The following is a 25,376-nucleotide window of genomic DNA, read 5'->3' as shown; positions in this document are numbered from 1 at the left end:
TGATGATATTCTGAAGCTTACAGGTGATGAAGCAGTAAACTACTTGGCTAAAATCTTCACCTCTTGTTTACACAATGCTTCAATCCCAGCTTCATGGAATAAAGCAAAGATAGTATTGGTGCATTAAAAAAGGAAGTATCCTCAATATCCAAAACTATTGCTCTATAAGCTTGCTGTCTCTTTTGTACAAACTTTTTATGAAGACCTTGTTATACAGAATCAGCTCTACCTTCAGCCCAGCCGGTTGAACGAGCAGGATTCCGCAGCAGCTTTAGCACAATGGGCCCCATTCTGGCTCTGCGTGAAGGATTAGCAGAGCAAATGATTACCAGATGCTTCTGTGCATAGCCCTTGTCGACTTTGAAAAGGCATTTGATTCAATCGGCTATTCAGCTATTTTACAAGCCTTAGGTGAGCAGGGCATTGAAGTGGCTTATATCTGAATTCTCAATAACATCTACAAGACCTCTTAAGCTTTTGTTAATATCGGTGAAGCAACTTCAGAATTCCCTGTCGAAAGAGGTGTTAAACAAGGTGATTCAATCTCTCCAAAGCTATACTCAGCTCTTTTGGAGTTAGCTATGTCGAAGTTAAATTGGGAAGGAAAGGATATAGAGATCAATGGCGGAAGGCTTAACAACTTGAGATTTGCTGATGACATTGCATTACTGGCAAACGACAGTGACGAACTCCAGACATTAGTTACTGATCTGGCCATGGAATGTGAGTCAGTTGGCTTGAAGATGAACTTTTCCAAAACGAAAGTCATGTCCAACAAGTGGGTCACATCAGGAAATGTGAAAAATCAACAACACTCTGTTGGAGAAGGTCAATGAATACAATTATTATATTTTTTTTTTTGATAGTTGCTTTATGTCGCACCGACACAGAAAAGTCTTATGGCGACGATGGGACAGGAAAGGCCTAGAAATGGGAAGGAAGTGGCCATGGCCTTAATTAAGGTACAGCCCCATCATTTGTCTGGTTTGAATATGAGGAAACCACAGAAAACCATATTCAGGGCTGCCGACAGTGGGGTTTAAACCCACTATCTCTTGGATGCGAGCTCACAGCTGCGCACTGCTAAATGCACAGCCATCTCGCCCGGTGTGAATATATCTATCTGGGCCAGTTGATGAATATGAAAGGTGATATAAGACCAGAAACTTTTCGATGCACTAAGCTAGAATGGCAGGCATATGGAAGAAACTCAACAACTGTCTTCAGATAAAATATAACAGTAAATCTGAAGAAAATAGTTTATGATCAGTGCATTCTACTTGAGCTGACTTAATGGCTGTGAGACCTGGACACTGAACGAATTTACAAAAGGGAAACTTAGGACAGCACAGAGAGGCATGTAAAGGTCAATGCTGTGTTTTACAAGAAAAGATAAGAAGAGAGCAGATGACATCAGATCAGTCTCTAAAGTTAATGACATTCTTGAGAGAGTAGCCACCTTAAAATGGCAATGGGCTGGACATATTGCTCGTAGGGAAGATGACAGATGGACAAAGCTAGTGTTAGAATGGAGTCCAAGAGATCATCAGCAGCCTAGAGGAGGACCGCCAGACAGATGGCACAAAGACATCAAGAGAATAGCTGGTGCTACCGATTTGCTCAAGACCGTTCCACCTGGAGAGTTCTGCTAAAGACTTACTTGAGTTCATGACTTAAAGAGGCCACATCATTAATGATAGAATTGGCTGATGATGATGATGAATTAGCATATTGTTTGTTTGTCCAACCCTTGATCCATTTCTCTGTGGGGTCGAGTCTGAGGTGAGATTAATCTGTTGAGGGAGGTTTTCATGACCAGATGCCCTTCCTGACATCAACTCCATCAGTGGAGTTAATGAGATGAAATGAATGACGTGATATATGATAGTAGGAAAGAAGAGGATGAAACCCGGTGCTGGCACATAGCCTATTCCTGTTGAATAGCACCAAGGGGTCTGCTCAAAGCTTAATGTCTCCATCCAGCAGACGAATCACCATCAACAGCGTCATATGCCCTCACTCCATATGAGCACTGTGGAGAGGTTTCGAATTTAATCCAGGCTTTTGGCATGCAATCTAGTGTTTAGGCTGTATACCATCACCTCCCCTACCCCCTGCCAGCCAACATTCTGATGGGGAATTTTTTTTTGACCAATGGGACTCGAACCAGCTAACCACAGCAACAGACCATTTGGACTTCAACACCTTAACAATCATGGCCACCAGGCGGGCTAGAGTAGCACACATTAATGTTGGTAATTACACGCATAACTAATTCCAGGCAGTGCTGGTGTATGTCTTGCAGCATTCAAGTAATTTCCATCAACATAATTCTTCTACATTTTAAACCGAGACTCAGCTGTCCTGAAGGTCGTATTATATCTGTTCAAGACTGGATTCACTGTTCCCAAGCAGGTTATAAAAATATACACAGAAATAAATAAAAACACGTGTCTGGCAAACACAGTGTTAGATATAGCTCTCATAAGAACCAGAGAATGTAATTCCCGCAAGAAGGAAACTGTCACAGTATCTATCTTTCAGAAATATTTTATGTGTATTTTGAAGATCATATTGTGTTGTCAGCCTATTTTATACTTGATAGAGGCATACTGTTGTTATGTGATTCATTGTTTCTGTAGCTTAATGTACTTCCTACACAGATATGAGCCTTACATTTCTTATTTCAGGCTTGCCGGGGAATGGAATTTGACCCTGGAGTAGCATTGAAGACCAAAGCTGTGCGTGACTCGGATTCAAGTATATCTTATAGAATACCTTCTCATGCAGACTTTCTTATAGTACACAGCACATTTGAAGGTACTGTATGTTATCTTCTTCAATATTATCATTATGTCTCTTTACTTTCTGGCACCTATACAGCGGGAATATGATAGTGTATTGCTGGCAATCCAGATACTGAGATTTATAATTTTTTAAAGTTTCTTCTTGCAGGCAGCTTCACTACATCAAAGAAGCATGACTACTGCGATACATTTATTGGCATAAATTTTATCTCCCATATACTTCCCAGTAGAGCATTTGTAAATCTCTACATAATGCTTCAGATACTCATTTGTTCAGCTGGATGAATTCTTCAGGTCCAATCGAACTACCTCTCCATACTTGACATTAAAATGCTGAACTCTGTGTAGTGATGTCCCATTCCTGGTTTGCAATCGATTTCCATCATTGATGTCATAACTAGGGCCCGGATTCTTATGCAATTACATATTTCATTTCCCTACTTGTAGACAACTGAAAATGAAAAATGTCAGCAAATTGTGGTTCTGATATGGTTATACCTGTGTTTCATTTTATATATTTTTACATATTCTCAGTAATATTACATATTTTAAAATATTACACTGAAGAAAATGGAAATTGCAACACCCATAAAGAGTGGTGCTTCATTCCTGCAATTGAACATGCAGGACGAGTGTTCGGTTGTGATTCGATGATTACACTTTTAGGTCCCTCTGCCTGCAAGTTTGGACAACAATCTATACAGGATATGCCCACCACGAGCTGCAATACATTGATGAATTTGTCGAGGCATGGAGTCAATAAGGCCCTGGATTGCTTCCTGAGGAATTGTGGCCCATGCTTGCTGCATTGCATGGGTCAGTTGTTCCAGAGTTGTAGGTGGCTGAGGACGGTTGGCCAGTTGTCGACCCATCATGTCCCACACATCCTCAATAGGACTGAGGTCCGGGGATCTGGCGGGCCATTCTAAGGTTGTGATGTTGTGCAGAGCTTCTGTGGAGATGCGTGCAGTGTGAACCCGGGCATTGTCCTGCTGAAACATCCCATTAGCAATGTTCGCCATCATAGGGACAACCACTGGATTGAGTACCCTATCAACATACTGTCGAGCAGTCATAGTGCTCTCAACAAGCACTAATTGTGATTTCACATAAAAGCCAACAACTCCCTGGACCATAATGCTTTGTGTTGGCCCTGTGTGCCTCTCGACAATAAGATCAGGGTGGCCCCTCTCCCCGGTTCGTCGGCGCACACGATTCTGGCGATCACTGCGGGCAAGACAGAAGCGCAGTTCATCACTAAAGACGACCCTATGCCATTCGTCGACCCAAGTCGACCTTTCTCGACACCAGGCCAGCCTTACACGTCGCTGTTGTGGGGTCAATGGAACACCTTCTGCAGGGTCGCGGGCTCGTAAGCCAGCTGCACGCAGGCAATTACCAACTGTTTGTTGTGTAATGTGGGGTGTCACAGCTGCTCGAATTTGCGCTGCTGTTGCACGGGGTTCCATCCGGGCCATCCGAATGATGCGGCGATCCTCTCTCACAGTTGTCTGTCGAGCTGGGCCTGTACCAGGTCTACGAGTGTGGGTACCTTCATTTGACCACTGCTGCCATACACGTTGTACCGTAGATGCCTGTCGGCCAACACGTGCAACGACAGTCCTTAGCGATAATCCAGCCTCACACAGCCCAGTTATCCGAGCCCTCTCAAACGGCAACAGTTGTTGATAGCGTGCTCTTCTCTGTCATCGAGGCATGTTTGATGGGGAACACTTCACTGCACAGACTGCAAGTCAACTACGCTACACCAGAGTCCGAACACTGGAATTGATTCCTCCACGACCAATCACGTGGGGAGACCTGTAGCAACAATCCAATGGGTCTGAAACTTTGATCGTTTACATACCTACATGGCATCGTCCCATATCTTGAAAATCAACACAAACAACCAATGCCTTCATGGTGTTGCAATTTCCATTTTCTTAAGTGTATATAATGTGAGGAATGTAATATGTTTGTACATGTCTAGGTAATTATTTGTTTAATTGTCAGACTATAGTAAAATAATAGGCAAATTTCATCTCATATAGAATATATTTTAGTTGCTAAAGTTAGATTTAAGCCAGCCCCATAGGATTTTTTTTTTTTTTTTTTTTGCTAGGGGCTTTACGTCGCACCGACACAGATAGGTCTTATGGCGACGATGGGATAGGAAAGGTCTAGGAGTTGGAAGGAAGCGGCCGTGGCCTTAATTAAGGTACAGCCCCAGCATTTGCCTGGTGTGAAAATGGGAAACCACGGAAAACCATCCTCAGGGCTGCCGATAGTGGGATTCAAACCTACTATCTCCCGGATGCAAGCTCACAGCCGCGCGCCTCTACGTGCACAGCCAACTCGCCTGGTGGCCCCATAGCATAGGGGTAGCATGCCTGCCTCTTACCCGATCAGGTCAGGGATTTTTACCTGCATCTGAGGGCTGGTTTGAGGTCCACTCAGCTTACGTGATTAGAATTGAGGAGCTATCTGAAGGTGACATAGCAGACCCGTCTAGAAAGCCAAGAATAACAGCCAAGATGATTCATCGTGCTGACCTCACGACACCTCGTAATCTGCAGGCCTTCAGGCTGAGCTGCGGTCACTTGGTAGGCCAAGGCCCTTCAAGGTCTGTAGTACCATGGGGTTAGTTAGTTTAAAGTTGGATTTAAAATACCTTTCACGTTGGGATTTCGAACCCTTTGTCTGTGAAATACAGTAGGTCCATGTGCCTTAGCCGAAGGAATATTGACATTTTATCTGATGATGTCTGTCTACATAGCATAACAGTTAGTGTTATTAGCTGCTATCATCAGAGGCCCAGGTTTGTTTCCCGGTACTTCCAGAAATTGTAGAAGGCAGGAGGGTTGGTATGTGATGCTACAGACAGCTCACCTCTATTGGGTGTGTGCCTGAAGAGAGCTGCACCATCTCAGGATGAGGACACGAGTTGAAGCTCATTCAAGGTGGAGCATGTGGCATGCTTAGAACATCACTTCATCACCATGCACTAGTAGATGATTGCTGCATGATGAGTCATGCACAACGCTCAGTCCCTGTTGGGTTAAATACAGACAGCCCTTTGCATAATAATAGTGAGACTTCTATGTGGATGTTAGAATGATGAGAAAATTTGTGCCTGATTGACTTCTAATATGTTAATCAAGTTTCTTTTACATGCCAACATGAATAACATGGCATGCTATCTTCTTCAAAAGTCTGCCGATCTTTGCCAGGATTGAGCTCATAACCTTGTGTATATGAAATTTCCATGCTAATTCCTGGACAATGTTGCTGTCTGGTCTGATACTGCTCCAGATCCTTGCCTGAATGGTTAACAGCTTTCAATTCACATGTTTCTGGCTTCAGACCTGGCCAGGTTGGGTATTTTAGCCACAGCTTAACCAGCTATTCTTCTGGCTTAGAGACTGGATGTTTGTGTTTATCTCAATACATACCTCTTTCTGTAAACACATCTGAGTATTTTACCATATTTTCAGATAAATAGATATATAAGTATTAGTGAAGGATTGTGGAGTTCATTATACGGAACACAAATTATTTACATGAAATGCTTTGTAATTTAAAGGTTTTGCATCCTGGAGAAATACTACAGCTGGATCATGGTTTATCAAGAGTTTTTATGCTGAGATGATGCGACAAAATGAAAAGTTCAGGTTTATTGATGTGCTAACAAGAGTATGTCAACGAGCGGCTATTGATTTTGAGTCCAATACACCTCACTTACCTCTTCAGCATGCAATGATGCAGATACCTTCCATATATTCTACTCTTACAAGGGATTTCATCTTCTCAAGAGAGGTAAGGACAAGAAAATTTCAGTTTCTACTAGGGTGGCCAAGAGCATCAGTAGCATACTATTGTGACTCCTTATGAATTATGATCATGATGATGATGGTGATGGTGGTGGTGATGGTGATGATGATGATGATGATGATGATGATGATGATGATCTATAGCCCATAATATCGTGTGCAGTTTTCTTTTCTTTTGTGTGACTATTTCTAGCCGGGTGCAGCCCTTGTAAGGCAGACCCTCCGATGAGGGTGGGCGGCATCTGCCATGTATAAGTAACTTTGTGTTATTGTGTTGGAGGATAGTTATGTGTGGTATGTGAGTTGCAGGGATGTTAGTTACAGCACAAACTCCCAGCCCCCGAGCCATTGGAATTAACCAATGAAGGTTAAAATCCCCGACCCAGGTAGGAATCGAACCCGGGACCCTCTGAACCGAAGGTCAGTACGCTGACCATTCAGCCAATGAGTTGGATATCATGTGCTGTAATTCTGTTTTACTGTACTGGTTAGTAGAAAAACCTGAACTCTACTTGCTGAATTTTAATTTTTATTGCATAAACTCTGATATTGTCACCAGAGTTCTTTTGAAAGATCTTGCTAGGATTTCAAATGCTTGAGTGAAAGTGAGAATGAATAACATAGTATTCAAGTATTTCCATTAATTTGTACTAATATTAGCAACTACTCAGTCACTTAGGTCATCCATCACTTACAAAAAAACTAGAACCCGTAGCGCTTGTTATGTTATCATCAGTACCCTATCACCATTATTTCCTATAGTCGTCTAGTTGCAGCTAGAATTAAGCCAGCCAACACCCTGTTAGTTTCCCTATTTTTACTAGAGATTGAATGTTTAAACCTCATCTTTGTCTTTGCCACCATTATTATTATTATTGTTGTTGTTATTATTATTATTATTATTATTATTATTATTATTATTATTATTATTATTATTATTATCATCATCATCATCATCATCATCATCATCATCCAGTGTTCGGGAGATAGTGGGTTCGAACCCCACTGCTGGTGGCCCTGAAATGGTTTTCCGTGGTTTCCCGTATTCACACCAGGCAGTTACTGGTGCTGTGCCCAATTTGTAATAAATGCCATAGTTAAGAGTAAGACAGATGCAGGAGTCCTAACTTCACCACTTGTAAAGGCATTAGATAAATAAATAAATAAATAAATAAATAAATAAATAAATAAATAAATAAATAAATAAATAAATAAATAAATCTATATATATATATATATAAAAATGAATGTTTGTATGTTTGTATGTTTGTATGTAAATGACACATCTCCTCCTAAACCACTGGAGCAATTTCAATCAAATTTTGAACACTTATTATTTGCTATCCGGAGACGAGCACTGTGGGGGTAAGCCACCTCTAGCCCCCTTAGGAGTGGGGGGTTAGGGGGTCAGGTAAAAAAATAATCAAAAATAGTGTCGAATCCATAGTTTTTGGGGTCAGTGAGGTGAATAGTGGCACTCCCGATTTTTTAAAAGTCAAATTTCTGCTCCCATTTGGGTGGGGGGCGAGGGGGGGACTGATGATGGATGTATGTGTGTAAATGACACACCTCCTCCTAAACCACTGGAGTAATTTCAATCAAATTTAGAAACTTATTCTTTGCTATCTGAAGACGAGCACTGTGGGGGTAAGCCACCTCTAGCCCCCTTAGGGGTGGGGGGTTAGGGGGGTCAGGTAAAAAAGTAATTGAAAATAGTGACGAATCCATAGTTTTTGGGGTCGCTGAGGTGAATAGTGACACTCCGGGTCTTTTAAAGTCCAAGTTCAGCTCCCATTTGGGTGGGGGGCGAGGGGGGACTGATGATGGATGTATGTCTGTAAATGACCCGTCTCCTCCTAAACCACTGGAGCAATTTCAGTCAAATTTTGAACACTTATTATTTGCTATCCGGAGATGAGCACTGTGGGGGTAAGCCACCTCTAGCCCCCTTAGGAGTTGGTGGTTAGGGGGGTCAGGTAAAAAAATAATCGAGAATAGTGTCGAATCCGTAGTTTTGGGGTCGCTGAGGTGAATAGTGACACTCCCGACTTTTTAAAAGTCAAATTTCTGCTCACATTTGGGTGGGGGGCGAGGGGGGACTGATGATGGATGTATGTCTGTAAATGACCCATCTCCTCCTAAACCACTGGGGCAATTTGAATCAAATTTTGAATGCATATTATTTGCCATCTGAAGACGAGCACTGTGGGAGTAAGCCACCACTAGCCCCCTTAGGTGTGGGATTAGGGGGTTCAGGTAAAAACATAATCGAAAATAGTGTCGAATCCATAGTTTTTGGGGTCGCTGAGGTGAATAGTGGCACTCCCGATTTTTAAAAAGTCAAATTTCTGCTCCCATTTGGGTGGGGGACGAGGGGGACTGATAATGGGTGTATGTGTGTAAATGACACACCCCCTCTTAAAACCACTGGAGCAATTTCAATCAAATTTTGAAACTTATTGTTTGCTATCTGGAGGCGAGCTCTGTGGGGGTAAGCCACCTCTAGCCCCCTTAGGGGTGGGGAGTTAGGGGGTCAGGTAAAAAAATCGAAAACAGTGTCGAATCCATAGTTTTTGGGGTCGCTGAGGTGAATAGTGACACTCCCGATTTTTAAAAAGTCAAATTTGGGTGGGGGCGAGGGGGGACTGATATATAAAATTAAAGGAAAATAGTGTCGAATACATAGTTTTCGAGGTCGTCGAGGTGAATTGTACACTCCAGATTTTTAGTATCAGGAGACAAACCATGTGGGGATAAGACAGCCCAGGAAACATTAGGGGCGGGGGGGCAAGGGGGTCAGATATACAAATTAACGAAAATAGTGTCGAATCCGTACTTTTCGGGGTCGCTGAGATGAATGGTGACACTTCGGTTTTTTTTAAGTCCAATTTCAGTCCCCTTTGGGGGGGGGGGTGAGGGGGATTGATATATAAAAAGAAAAAGAAAATAGTGTCGATAACATAGTTTTCAGGGTCGCCGAGGTGAATTGTACACTTCGGATTTTTAGTATCAGGAGATAAACCACGTGGGGGTAAGACAGCACAGGAACCCTTAGGGGCGGTGGGTGAGGGGGTCAGATATACAAATTAATGAAAATAGTGTGGAATCCATACTTTTCGGGGTCGCTGGGATGAATAGTGACACTCCGGATTTTTAGTATAAGGAGACAAACCACGTGGGGTTAATACACCCCAAGAAAAGTTAGAGGCGGGGGGGGCAAGGGGGCTCAGATACAAAAATCATCAAAAGTAGTGTTGAATCCGTACTTTTTGTGGTCGCTGAGATGAATAGTCACACTCCGGTATTTTTTTAAGTCCAAGTTCAGCCCCCTTCGTAGTAGGGGGCGATGGGAGAGTGATATATGAAAATAATTGGAAAGAGTGTCGAATCCATAGTTGTCGGGGTTGCTGAGATGAATAGTGAGACTCCAGATATTTTATAAGTTCATCCCCCTTTTTGGGGGGAAGGGGGAGTGATATATAAAATTAATCAAAAATAGTGTCGAATATATAGTTTTCGTGGTCGCCGAGGTTAATTGTATGCTTTGGATTTTTAGTATCAGGTGACAAACCACGTGGGGGTAGGACACCCCAGGAACGCTTAGAGGCAGGGGGGTGAGGGGGTGAGACATATATCATCGAAAGTAGTGTCGAATCAATACTTTTCGGGCTCGCTGAAATGAATAGCAGCACTCCGGAATTTTTTAATGTCCAAGTTCAGCCCTCTTCGTTGGGGGTGATGGGGGAGTGATATATAGAAATAGTAGAAAATACTGTCGAATACGTAGTCTTTGGGGTCGCTGAGATGAACAGTGACACTCCGGAATTTTAATATCAAGAGACAAACCACATGGGGGTAATACACCCGAGGAAACATTAGGGGCGGGGGGCGAGGTGCTGAGATACACAAATCATCGAATGTAGTGTCAAATCCATATTTTTTGGGGTCACTGAGATGAATAGTCACACTCCGGAATTTTTTAAAGTCCAATTTCAGGCCCCATCGTAGTGGGGGAAATGGGAGAATGATATCTAAAAATAATCGAAAATAGTGTCGAATCCATAGTTTTCGATTTCGCCGAGGTGAATTATACACTTGGAAATTTTAGTATCAGGAGACAAACCACGTGGGGGTAGGACACCCCAGGAACACTTAGGGGCGGGGGGGGGGGGAGAAGGGGCTGTGATATAAAAATCATCAAAAGTAGTGTTGAATCCATACTTATCGGGGTCGCTGAGATGAATAATGGCACTCCGGAATTTTTTAAAGTTCAGTCCCCTTCGTGGTGGGTGGCAATTGGAGAGTGATATATAAAAATAAACGAAAATAATGTTGAATCCATAGTTTTCGGGGTCGCTGAGATGAATGGTGAGACCCTGGATATTTTACAAGTCCAAGTTCATCCCCCTTTCTGGTGGGGGGTGAGGGGGATTCAGATTTTAAAATAATCGAAAATAGTGTCGAAGCCATAGTTTTCGGGATCGCTGAGATGAATAGTAACACTCCTGATTTTTAAAACTCAAAGTTTAACCCCCTTTAGGGGGAGGGGGAGTGAGATATAATAATAATAATCGAATATACTGCCTAATCCATAGTTTTCCGGGTTGCTGAGATGAATATTAACATTCCGGATTTTTAAAGTCCAGCTTCCAGTCCAGGGTGAGAAAGGGTGAAAAAATAAATGGTCAAGAATGCCCAAGGTAACAGACGTGTGTATGTTCCAGTATGACTTTCAAGTATGACTTACTACTTGGAAAGCATACTGTGGGAGTAAGACGCCCCTAGAACCACTTTGGAAGCGGGTGAAATATATAATCCACATTAATAAACAGAATTCAGTTTGGCGCGATCTATATATACTGTACTATACATACATAAATTAAGGCATAAAAATTAAAACAGACGTGAATTAATGAGACCATTCTAGGCATCCTAGAAACTTAAAACTTGGTACCAGACAACTTGATGACTTCGGGATCCCTAGAAAAATCTAAAATTCTCAAAATTTTCTGAGAGGGACACGTTGGGAGTTTCAAATCTGCATAAGAACACAGTCGGTGAAATTTATCCTGAACGATAACCTATAGGTTTCATGGGCTTAAAAGTTTCCTGAAAGTCCTCATTTTTAACCCCCTCCCCATATCTAGATGGCAGCACAATCCCCCAGACGAGTTACAAAATAGAAATTTGGCAAAATTATAGCTTTTTGCCTGCAACCGAAGGAAAATTTACGAGATGTTAAAAAAAATTTTACCCCCCAAAAATATCGAAATATGGAGGCAATTTTAATGACGGTGCAGACCTTCCTTTCGAGGTATTTGGTGGCTAAACGGTAAGTCGTATCACAAAACGGATGGCACAATCTCTGTTGAATTTGGAGTGATCTACAACTTTGGTCCTATGACTTTTGTCGTATCTCTATCCCTTATGTTAAATTTGGCTCTATTTCTGGATTTACCTAAATTTTGCATTTTGTACACATATAATTGATGGTTTGATTCACTTATAGGAAAGATGGGATCATCAGATTCTACACGAATATTGGCCCACCCAGCCAAATTTTATGTTTGAAGCTGTCGCATAAGTTTCTGAAAAGTAATTCACTGTGTGAAAACCTTACACAAATTTCACCCTATTCAACATTTCTAAAATAATCTTACCTTTAAATAGATGAGATATGAGGAAATATCATAGGGCCAGCTGTTTAGATAGCTAAATGAGGCCAGTGTCGTCTTTTTATACAATCCGTTTTTCAATATGAATGCACCGTTTAGCAGCAGTTATTCTGTAAATAAAGGTGAACATGCGTATACTTCCGTACTTCGATCTACATTTATTAATTTAAGTCGATTTGTAGTGATCTAGAAAGGGGTGTGTCCTACATTGTAATTAATACTTTACAAATCAATAGTGACTCTCAGCAGGAGGGCATCTGCTGTTGTAATCAGTACTCCCCACATCGACTTTAACTAGGAATAGGAATGGGGTCCTTCTCCAGCGCCTGTGTACCGTTGTAATGTATAATTCCCTTCTTGATTTGACTAGCAGAAGGCAAGGGAGCGTGCAATTTAAAAAAACTCTTTTAACTGATTCTCTATAACATTAGGCCAATGGCCGTAGCCGTGTTGAAACACCGGATCCCGTGAGATCTCTGAAGTTAAGCAACATTGGGCGTGGTCAGGAGTTGGATGGGTTGCCACGCGCTGTTGGTGGGGGGTAAGGGAATGGAGGAGCGGAAAGGAACTGGCCACCCTACCGCACGTAAACTCCGGCTCAGGAACACCTCTGCGGAGGTTCAGACCTGCCTTTGGGCAGAAAAACCCTTGCCTTTACCTTTACCTCTATAACATTAGGTATAGGTGCCCCCGATTATAAACAAATTTACCCATCAAAATGTGACTGGCGTTACGCATAGTGAATTGCAGCAGACAAGTGGACCTGTTGTTATCATCACAATTCTGTAACTCGCACTTTACATTGGAAATAACGTCTGCGGACCTCCCTATGCTTTTTCTCGGATAACGCCAAGAGACGTGCAATTTAAAAGTCTTATTCACTTCATGTACAGCAATTTACTTCGATATCCGTGTACATCGCAGAATACCGTAGCGAAGCACGGGTACATTTGCTAGTAAATAAATAAATAAATAAATAAATAAATAAATAGATAAATAAATAAATATGAAATATGAACTTAATATATCACTGATCTGCAGGGGAAGCTAATATTCTGGTGAAAATTTGTAAAAACTAAGTTAAATCTACATTAATAGTACAGTCATTTGATGTTGTTAGTAGCTTTGCTGATAAATTTTGCACCTTAGATCTTAATATGAAAGCATATAAAATCCCTAAGTTTGCAGGGCAAAATGTTGTCAGTTTCAGCTTTATCAGAGATTTTAGAGTACCTAGTAATTTAGGATGGATTCATCAGGACATTTGGAATGAAGCAATCATACTGGAAATGGAAGCTGGCAGTATGGAGATTAAAAGAACCTAGGCCATTCTGAAATATAATTTATCTTCCTTGTTCAAGCTATTTTGAAGGATGTGTAATTTTTGTCACATTGTGTATGTCTGTGCTTAGGCCTAATGATTCATGCATGATTTCCTTTGTTTCAATGAAAGGTATGCTATAGACATAATTGCCCTATGAAGGCAGATTTGTCTGGCTGATTCAGACATGCTTGAGCCTGTATTTATATATGAGGGCTGAGGGTGCACTGAAGCTAATGAACAATAACTTTTCACAAACCAGAGTTTTCTTATTGAAATTGATTTTTCTTCACTTTTCAATCTTATCTCCAATTCTTGGCATCCTTTCTTTCCAACATTCTGCAAGCTTGAAAATGCCCTTGCATTGAAACTCTGCCCCAGCAGCCTCCAGTCACTAATTCATTGGTATCAGCAGGTTCTCCATTACCTCATAACTTTGGCCTTACTTTGCAAAACCAAGATGATAATAGTTGGAGGGTGCCATGTCGGGACAGTAGACAGCGTGTGGCAGAACGCTCTTCCCCCCAATTTTATTTCAGTTTCCCCATGGTGAACTGAGCAGAGTGAGGGCGAGTATGCTCGTGTTGAAGTATGATCTTATTTCTGGGGCATTTATCACTTAATGGTGAGATTAATGGTGTTCATATCATTGTAGCAATCTTCTTGCAGCACAACCTGATGAATGTACCGCATTTTGTTCTGCTGCAAGTTTTGCTGCCTTATATCCACAGTGATACTTTTTTTATTATACTTATTTTTTTGCCATTAGAGACCACAATAAGCAACTGTTGCACATTTTTAGAAGCTTTGTTTGCAGCCCAGTATCATTGCATTCTCTCTCTCTCTGTCTCCTTTCTTCTCTCCACCCACCACTGTCCTGCTGTTCTTCTTCTCGAAAGCCCTTGAAGGTATTGATCTGCTGTTGGTACTTGTATCTGTTAATAATGTTAATAATGTCAAATAATTCTGACTACCATGATTCTGATCTTGGATGCTTGTTTTTCTATCTTTGAAATGTTTTATCCATCGCCCAACATGCTAGTATGTATGGTACATATCTCCATATGCACACTGAAATCTGTGGTGAAGTTTAATAGCAGGAGTTTCCTCTTTAACAAGTAATTCAATTACAGCATGTTCCCAAAATAATATTCAAGTCATTTCAGTTATTTTGTGTTAACTGCCTGTGCTCATGTGATGGAAGCTAATAATGTCACAGTAGACATGACATAGGCTTTTGGTCTTATGCCATGTCAAGAAAATAAGATGAAATTCTTTTCGTTTTGCAGAGAACAAATTGTCCCCAATTTTACATCCTGGGTTTATGAAACTCCCTGTACTTGCGGCAAGTATACATTGGCCAAACATGCCAGTCCATTGATACTCCTATCAAGGATCATGAACGAAATTTTCATCTCAACCAGCCATACAAATCAACAATAGCTAAGCACGCTCTATCATCGGGTCATGTTGTCGTGTTCCAAGATGCTCAAGCTCTTGCCCACACTATACACTACAGGTCCAGGATTATACGGGAAGCTGTGGAAATACATATAAAATCCTAACAGTTTCAACAGGGATACTAGCTATCAATTAAGTAATATGTGGTTGCCAGCCATTGGTAATTTCCTTCCCTGTCCTTTCACTATTGTTGTTTTGTTTCGGTGTTTTCCAAATTTGTATGTTCCTCATCGCCAGATGTTTCATTTCAGGCTTGAATCTATGTCATACTTTCATATGTGTGTACTGCTGTTATGTTACGTGACTCCCTCTCAGACTGATTCTGATGGTTCTGTCAGTTTCTGCTTCGAACACTAGCACTGTACCACATCCTGTGAGCCATCTGGTGATGAATGAACGTACCACTTCCACTTCTGTTATAACATCTAAATTCAAACCTCATTCTTTGAGAAGCCTTTCTCATGAACAGTCGAGATTTTCTTCTGAAGATGTAGAGCAAGTTCCCTGTGAAACATAAAGAATTTCACCTTATTTTCTTGACACGGCATCAGCCCAAAAGCCTGTATAATGTCTATAAGTATGGGCCATGAAAGCATCAATGGCAGTGTCACAGTACTTCAGAATGTTGTGCCCTCATTGTCCTCATTGCTCTTTGTTCTCATCATGGTCGCAGTTACACGGGCCCTGCAGAAGAGTGTCTGTTGGACTGTCTTATACGCAGATGATGTTGCACTTACTGATACCACTAGAAATGGATTGCAGTGTCAAGTTGGATATTGTAACAGCCGTCTCTCACAATACGGTCTTAGTCGGGTGAAAAGAAGACCGAATATCTAGAAACCATCCCAAGCAAATGCTCCACCCAAGTTGATGGAGAGACCTTAACGAAGACCGTAAACTTCAGGTATCAAGGATCTTGCCTACAGACTGATGGTGGGATATGTGAAGTAGGATAAAGGCAGCATGGATGAGATGGTGGGAAGTTACAGGTGTACTCTGTGACAGAAGGATGCTACTACGTCTGAAGTCGAAAATATACCGCATGATAGTACGTCCTGTTGCTTTATATGGTGTGTTGAATGTCGACCAGCTGACAGAGCTACAGAGCACCAATTATTCACCATAGAAATGCACATGCTCCGTTGGTTGATGGGCATCACACTCCTGCATCATGTCAAAAACGAGACCGTCTGCCAGCAAATGGGCATTGCACCCGTCACTGAGAAGGCACGGGAAAAACGTCTCCAATGGTACGGTCACGTCCTGCGTGCTGCACCTGAAATAGTTGTCAATTTCACCCACACCTTTGAAATTAATGGGCAACAAACATGCAGAAGTCCAAAGCAGCGCTGGCATGACACAGTGAATGCTGATATGAAGAGTCTGGACTTAAGACCACATGATGCCCAAGATCTTGTAAAATGGTCAGCCAAGATTAGAACAGTGGACCCTATGCCAGTGGTAAAATGCTAGGAACAAGAAGACTTCGGAATGTTATGGTAGTCTGTAAACTTGCAATGATGTGCTTAGGTATCATATTTCGATGAATATTGATTAAAGAATTGTTGCTCATTTATTTCATTATGGCCTTTGTACAAAATGCACATGTGCATATTTCTACTTTCTTTAATGAGTCTGCATCTTGACAAAACTATAGTCACCAGATTTGATTTGTAATATTTAGGATACTTTGATACAAAATAATATGTAAGTTTCACTAGATAACTCCACAGACTCAGAAGGAAGGTGTATATGGTATACAGTTGCTGATGCAATGAGAGCTGGTGAAAAGAATTCTTCCCTTTTGTGGGATCGGTGACTCGACAGTTCCACGGCCTCTTCTTCCTCCCTCTGCTCCTGCATTACTCTTCCTTCTTTGCACATGGCCATACCATACCTTGTTGATAATGCTTGTGGATTTCGTTTTTACTTAAACGTCCTCATTCCTTATACAATCTGCAAGGGTGACACCTGCTATTCTCCTAAGCATTCTCATTTCTGCGGAGTGGAACATCTTCTCTTCCTTGTTTCTTAATGCCCAGCACACTGAGCCATACATTATGCTTGATCTTACAACTTGTTTATACACCTTTCTCCTTATTTTTTTTAGATAGTTTTTGTCTGCAAACAAACTTGACATCTCTCTAAATTTACCCCAACATGCCTGGATTCTTGCTTTGACATTCTTCTTGCTTCCACCATTCTGGTTGAGCACACTCCTGAGGTACTTCTCATTTGTAACAAGGTCAGCGTCACCTATGCCATCCTCATGCCTGTTGCATTCCATGCACTCAATTTTCCTTTCATTTACTTTCCGACCTTCACATTCCAATGCTTCCACCCACTTTTTTAGCTCTCCTGGGTTTCTCTTCTGGTCTTTGAGACAAGCATGATGTCATCTACAAAGAGTAAACTTGTTGGTGCTTGACACTGGATTCGTCACATCATGATTTCCATGATGAGGTTAAAAAGTAATGGTAACAGGGCTTGACACCTTATGGAGGCCATTCCATATGGTGAACAGGTCAATCACTCCAGCTGCTCTTCTCACTCTCATGTTGCTACCCTCGTATATACCTTGAATGATTGCAATGTGACGATGTGGTACTTTCTGTTTCTTGAGGCTTTCCCAGGTGAGACATGGAATGTGATCATAGGCCTCCTCAAGGTCAATGAAAACGGAATCCAGGGGTTTCTGGAACTCGCAATGTACCTCTTGCACAGTTCATAACAATCCCATCTGTTGTTCCCCAGCTTTTTGTGAACCCCAGTTGGTTTTCTGTAATCTCTTGTCTCCAGCCTTTTGTGAAGCTGGCCCTCTTCGAGTCTCTCTACCTACTTCATACAGTGACTCATGAGCTTGAATGGACTGTAGATTGTGCACAGCCTTGTCTTATATACTAGCACTGTTACACTTTTCCTCCAGGCATCTGGTATCTTCTGCTTGCTCAAAATGCAGTCATGAACTGCACGTTAAGTGAGCCAAATAATTTAAAGGTCTTGACTGGTATGTTGTCTGGACTGGTGGTTTACCACTGCCCATTTTTCTTAGCTCCTTCTCTACCTCATCCTCTGAGAACTCCTCCATTTCCTCCTGGCAGTCTTCTTCCTCTTTGTATTCTTGCTGAATTCCTTCATTCATAAATTTCTCAAAATAGTCTTCACCTTTTCACTATTTCAGTGTCTAAAGTGAGAACTCTCCCATCTTAATCCTTCACGTAGACTGATGATGATGGGCTATCGCCCCTTGATGAGTTTTTTTGGGTTCTTAGATGGCTACCCCTGTAGGTGGGGGCAGTAGAATAACACCCATGGTTATAAAAGGGAAATAAAAGGGGCTCCAGGGGCTCTGAGCTTGGGAGCATGGGTTGGTGACCATGGGGCCCTTAGCCGAGTCCTGCCTTTGCTTCCACTTACTTTTGTCAGGCTTCTCGCTTTCATCTATCCTATCTGACCTCCCTTGGTCAGCTCTTGTTCTTTTCTGACTATAACGGTACCAGGGCATGACCAGACATAATGCCTTAGGTACTTTGTGAGCACCTTATGGGATCTTTCTACACTACCGTTCAAGTGCGGCCTAAAGGTTCAACAATAATAAAGGTGTTTTTATTTATTCCACCTATTCAATACTTATATTTTCACTTATAGTGGTTACATAATTAGATTCTTAGTTACATGGGACATGTTTCGTCCTCAATTAAGGGCATCTTCAGCCTAAATACAATCATCAAAAATACAACTAAATTAAAAGTGGAAGTTAAATACAATCTACAACTAAAATAAAAAGTGGAAGTTAAAAGTTTAGTCCGTTATTAAAATTCGGAACATAAAAATGTGAAAAGAGATAAAATATAAAGATGCTAATAGAAAACTGTCTTATGATTAAACTATAATCTTGTCGGAGACTAAAACTTCTTCTATTAATATTCTAATTAAAACAGTTCATATAAAATATTATTGGAAAATCAAAGTGGTAATAATATAAAGCCAACGACATGAGGGCGTGAACACAAGCATAAACTTGGTTGTCATGAATACAATCTTTTCAAGGCTGCTGATGAAATTCGTCAGCAAGTGAGGCAGAAGCGTCTATTGAAAAATTGTAAGTGGCCGTTAGCACCGGTAGGTAATAAAATGGCTGAAACCTTGCCAGAAAATGTCAGTAGATGCAGAAATAAGTTTTTTGTAAGTGGAAGTTGTTATTTGTTATCTACTGTTGAGTTGGTTGCTGCCCGTCTGTTGGCTCTGAGTCTGGTGTTATAACTGTTATTCACCTAAAATGAGCTTTATAACATGTAATGCGGCCTAAAGGCCGTAGTATGCATTTTCCTAATGCGCAGTGTTTTACACAGCGCCTTGAACATATCACTCATGAAATTACTGCCCTGGTCAGTGAGAATCTGCTCTGGTATTCCATAGATACTTTTCACATTATTAATTAGCGCCCGTGCCACAGTTTATGCCTCTTGGTTGGGCATGGCACTCACAACTGGGTACTTCGATAGCTGATCTTCGCATGTCAGAATGTACCTGTTTCCAGCCTCCATCACCGGAAGAGGTCCAACTACGTCTAGGGATATCTTCTCAAAGACCGTGACATCTGGTCTGGTCCCCTTATTCTTTTGGCAGGAGGGACATGTGCATACATAGCGCTAGCGTTAGTGTCCTCGGAAACCTCGCTACTATCTGCTTCAAGTCCCTCTGCCATAGCGTCCTCGGGTTTTGAAGACAGTACCTCCTCTCTACTCTCGTCTGAGGTCTGACTTTCTCCTGTTGTCTTCTGATGATACCTGTGTTTAGCCGAGTTAACCACTCACGTTTGGCATTTGGGTTCAGTGGGATTCCTACTTAGAGCATTAGCATTGCAGTTCCACTTGCCCTGCCTGTATATGACCTTGAGATTTCCATACTAGCCCCATTCCCAGCCTACTCACTAAAGCAGGAGTTCCATCTTTACGGATAAGGAGGCAGCAGTTACTCCTCACGTACGCTGCCATATTCGTGACATGCCGCTACATCCAAGGTATCAATGCATCTATCGTACCGAATATCACCAGCGGTGCCAAGACCGGCCGAATGCCACACGGCCGGTTGGGTTTCAGATTGATAGCTTGTGTCATGATTTGAATATCAATATCGGTGGTTGTCTTGAACAAACTCTTAGCGAGGTACCTCCGTGGTTGGTTCCGCAACCGGATATATGTCTAGATCTGCTCTGTGGACCCAAGGTGAACACGGATTCCTCCGTTTATCGGAGGTATTTCCAGGACTTCGTTCACCAATATCCGGCTGCGAGACTGACCTTCATGGATGGTTCTAAAATCAGAGATAATGTTGGTTGCTCTTTCGTCGTTGATGATATGAGCACAAAGATCTCACTTCCTAAAGTATGTAGCGTGTATACTGCAGAGCTTTATGCCATCTTAGAGGCTCTGTAGTTTGCACTGCGTGACGAAAGAAGCCACTTTCTTATCTGTACCGATTCATTAAGCTCTCTGCAGTCTGTTGAAACGTGTTTCTCACAACACCCACTGGTACAGCAGATACATGACCTTCTAGCCAGGTTAATGGATGCTGGCGCCAGAATCACTTTCGTGTGGCTACCAAGCCACGTTGGGATTGCGGGAAACGAACTTGCCGATGAAGCTGCAAAGGATGCTGTATTTTTACCTCCAAGACCAGTCAATGTACCTGCTAAGGATATTTGTTCTCAGCTACGTCGAACCATCTTGGCGTCTTGGGAATCGGAGTGGCTAGATATCCGAAATCCCAACAAGCTGAGAGCAATTAAGAAGACAACTACCGTGTGGCGGTCCTCTTTCCGACCTTCACGGAGAGAGGCCATAGTACTGTGCAGGCTGAGGATAGGTCATTTACAATTCACGCACTCTTATCTCCTGAAGAGGGAAGACCCCCCAGTGTGTTCTTGTGGTGCCGACTTCACCGTGGCCCACATCCTCGCAGAGTGCACTGATCTCTCTGGCCTAAGACGGAGCCTCGGCCTGCAGGAAATACTCAAACGCATACTAGATGATGACGCGACTACTGCTGATCTCGTCATCCACTTTATGTGCGACAGTGGACTTATCAAGGGCATATAAATTACAAGTGTACTGTTACTTAGGGAAAGTATGTTCCCTTTTGATACATTAGTAACCTTTTCGGCCTAATTCTATAATTGTTTTTTGTTTTATTTTGTACTGCGTTTCCAAATTTGATTGTTGAATAAATAATTTTGTTTTATATTTTAAATTTCATTTCCACTTATTTGTTCAGAGAGGATGATTACCTCGTTGTACTTCCTCTTAAAACAAAAATCACCACCACCACCACCACCTTGAAATCGTAATCTGCTAGCTTCAGCCTGAACTTTAGCAGGCGTGAAAATGGATCCTGTATGTTGAAAACCCACTTCAACGGCTTGTGGTCGATCACAACAGTAAATTTTCTCCCAAACAAGTACGGCCTGAAGTATTTCACTGCCCCCACTATTGCCAACAATTCTTTCTCAGTTATGCTGTAATTTATTTCTGCCTTATTAAGCATTATATTAGCATAGGCAATTGAAGATCTTTCCCAATAGCTCCTTGTGACACTACTGCCCCAACCGCTTCATTGCTGCATCAGTGGTAACAATGAATGGTTTTTCAAAGTCCATATACTGTAGTATAGGTTTCTTAGTTAACTTTTGCTTCAGTGTTTGGAATGCTTGTTCCTGATCATCTCCCCACACAAAGGGAGCATCCTTCTTCACTAACTGATATAGTGGTTTCACGATTTTACTGTAGTTAGGTATGAATTTCCTATAATATCCACTCAGTCTGCAGAACTGCTTGATATGGCGGCTAGTAGTCAGCCTCGGAAAATCCTTAACAGCCTGTACCTTACGTGGGTCTGGTAAAACACCTTCATCAGTAATCATATGTCCTAGGAACGCTACCTTGGTTCTTAGGAATTCACACTTATCTGGCTGGAGTTTCAACGTGTTCTCTCTCAGTCTTTGAAATACATCCAACTACGCGTTGTGCTCCTGGATTGAGCTACCGTACACAATGACGTCATCCAGGTAACATAAACATTTGATACCTATTAGTCCTGTTAGTACAGCATTCATCAGCCTTGTAAACGTGGCTGGCACGTCTTTCAAACCCATTGTCATTTTTTTTAATTCATACTTGCACCCTAGTGCAAAGAATGCCGTCTTTGGCCTGCCTTCAGGTTTCAGTAGCACCTGGTGATAGCCACTCGCGAGATCTAGAGTTGAAAAATATCTTGCCTTGCCAAGGGCATTTAATAGTTCCAAAATTATCGGGAGGGGATAATTGGTTCCTATCATTATCTCGTTCAATTTTCTAATATCTATCATGACCCTCCATTTCTGTTTCCCTGAGATGTCTAATTTCTTTGGTATTAAGAGCAAAGGTGCATTCCAACCAGATACGCTAGGTGTGATTATCTCATCACTTAGCATCTTGTCTATCCGGGCTTGTATTTCCCCTTTTTGTGCTTTGGGAAGTCTATATGGTCTTACATTAATCAGGGGTTGATTTTGGGGTGTAGTGATTTCATGCTGTAGTACATCAGTGTAAGTCAGTTTGTCTCCCTCAAGATGGAAGATATCATTGTACTCGGCATAGATGGCGCATATCCCTTCTTTATCTACCTGCGTGAGGTAATCAACTCGCAGACAGTCTATTACTCGTTGTGGTCGGGACTTCTGAGTGTCCGGTTCCCCATTTGCCACTCTACTGTTCTGCTCTACCTTCTGCACTTGTGCTAGGCAGGTCTTATCTACCTCCTGTATGTGCACTCATGGACTGCATAAAGTCATCTCTTGTTCAGTGGTATTCATCATGCTAACCACCGCTTCATTGTGCTTTGATTTGGTCAACACCAAGCTCGATAGCTGCAGTCGCTTAAGTGCGGCCAGTATCCAGTATTTGGGAGAAAGTGGGTTCGAACCCCACTGACGGCAGCCCTGAACATGGTTTTCCGTGGTTTCCCATTTTCACACCTGGCAAATGCTGGGGCTGTACCTTAACTAAGGCCACAAACGCTTCCTTCCCATTCCTAGGCCTTTCCAGTCCCATCATCGCCGTAAGACATATCTGTGTCGGTGCAACGTAAAACAAACAGCAAAAAAAAAAAATTGGTCAGGCACCCTGCGAGGTACACCTCTGGTATTACCTCTTCCTTCTCAATAATCCCCAATGGTAGATTTCTGTCTACTTCTATGACAACGACCTTCTGGGTCCTTGGTTCGAGACAGATTAGCTTCGTCTCTCGTGCCCCCATAGGATAGTTGCCCTCTTATGGTGACATGGCCTTCTTTATAATCAATCATGCTATCTGTCAGGATGTCTCATCCAACTATACCATCCTGTGTTAATTGAAAGTCATTCCCTACGACATAAAATGTGTGACTTGTATTTCGAACAGCAAATCGTACAGTACCCTGGCTGTAAATTTTCCCTTTACTTATGCCCATTAATTCAGTTGGTTCAATCCTGACAATCAGGTTGTCCTTGGGTACCGATTGCCTCTTTACCAGGCTGACATCGGACGCAGTATCTATCAAGAATCTCAACAGCCCTTCTTGGTTCACAACCTGGATTAATACTGTGCCTTCCACATCAGAACTCTTGGGACCTTTTTGTCTGTGCGCCTCCATAACTGTCCCTTTGCTACGGGCCTGTTCTAGTTTGCTGACTCTGTGGCTTTTGTGGCATGCGTACTGCCGCGCCCCCCATTCTGAACCAACAGTCTTGAGTTTGGTGTGACCACCTATCACAATATTCACATTGGGCTCGGTATTTTACGGCCCTGCCCCTATGCGTTCACTTTGAGTTTGGCCTTTCATGGCCCTGCTGCCCGTGGACTTGCTTTGGGCTCTCCAGCAATTTCTTTGAATATGGCCCTGTTGGCCACATTAATAGCACCTACGGCTATCCGCTCACATCACCAGGATGTGTGCACCTTGTCGACAGTTCACCTGTATGTGCCCTTTGCGGCCGCAGCGATAACACGTTCTGTTTTCACCTGACCCTGTTTTTGGTCATGTGTACCTCGGTTTCCTTGTCTCTTTGTTTCTTCCTACATTCACGTTCAGTGTGCCTTGGCTTCCCACAATAGCGACGTTTTAGCTTATTGGTTGTGACCCCTGTAGCTGTGTTGGATCTAGCAGCCTGTGTGGTGTGAGCATTCCAGTGTTCTTACAATTCCTTGCTATGTGGCCTTCTTTATTACAGTTGTAGCAGCATGTGTTGGCTTGGTAGGCCACTTTGGTGCTACACATCGCTCCTGTTCTGGCCTGCGCTTGCTAAACCCTGAGCTACAATTGTGTTGTAGGCCTTCTCGTGCCTTCTTTGACAATATTACGGTTTCTTCGTGTCGTGCTACTGCAACTGCTTTTTCAAAAGTGATGCCCTTACATGACTGTACTCTGGCTTGTATTCGAGGATTGGCTAACCCTTGTATGAAACTAGGTACACATATTTTTCTCGTAATTCTTAATTGTGTGTTGCGATCTTCCAGTTCATCTTCAAGTATTGCCTCTCTAAAAGAAGCTGACAATGTCTCTATTTTATGTGCCCAATTTCTGACTGTTTCTCACGGGTCCTGCGCTGTTTGGAACATTTGACATATGTACAAATCTGGTGTGCCCTGCTGGCCATAATATTCTGTTAATGCCCGCTTAGCTCTCTCCCAATTAAGTATAACACGTCTGACCAATAATTTATCTCTGGCCTTACCCGTAATCTTTATTAATATATACTTAAAAAATAACTCTTGATCCTCATCCTTAATCATATGAACAGCAGCATCTACATTTGCTGTAAACTCATGCAATCTGTCTGGCTGACTGCCATCAAACTCTCGTCCAATGAGGCGATGTCCTTCTGCTACTTTTAAAAAAGGCCCACTCATACTTACTGATTCTTCGTCCCCAAGCATCTCAGTGCCTTGATCTGCTGGTACTGAACTATTTCGTCATGCCATTTGAATTAATGTTCAGCTTACCTTATGTCTTCAATGCTGCTTCACTCCTGGGCTTGATGAGTAGTTGGCTATAGTGCTGCTTCATCCACTGGATGGTGTTGTCTGCTGCTGGACTGCTACCCCTCTTCTGGGCTGGCTTAGTAGGCTGCGGTAGTGATGCTCCTCTTCTGTGATACACAGCACTCGAACTAAAGCGACGCGGTAGCGCGGTTCGGACAATCTTCTGCGAAGTCACGGTTTTCTCACATGGACAATCTTCTACAAAGTCGCGGTTCTCTCACGT

The 25,376-nt window shown here is 42.3% G+C and overlaps 1 protein-coding gene across 2 annotated transcripts in view; it reads left to right on the top strand.

The window, feature by feature from the left end:
* Positions 1 to 25,376, top strand: part of LOC136875856 (uncharacterized) — a 289,779-nt gene that overhangs the window by 150,929 nt on the left and 113,474 nt on the right. For both annotated transcript variants that reach the window (XM_068228203.1, XM_068228204.1), the window contains exons 11-12: positions 2,691 to 2,820; positions 6,391 to 6,623. In XM_068228203.1, the coding sequence (XP_068084304.1) occupies positions 2,691 to 2,820; positions 6,391 to 6,623 (363 nt within the window). The remainder of the gene's footprint in view (positions 1 to 2,690; positions 2,821 to 6,390; positions 6,624 to 25,376) is intronic.

The sequence above is a fragment of the Anabrus simplex genome, chromosome 6 (genome assembly GCF_040414725.1).
Source record: "Anabrus simplex isolate iqAnaSimp1 chromosome 6, ASM4041472v1, whole genome shotgun sequence".
Lineage (NCBI taxonomy): Eukaryota > Metazoa > Arthropoda > Insecta > Orthoptera > Tettigoniidae > Anabrus > Anabrus simplex.
The sequence above is the reverse complement of the archived record's forward strand: the minus strand, read 5'-3'. Positions and strand labels throughout refer to the sequence as shown.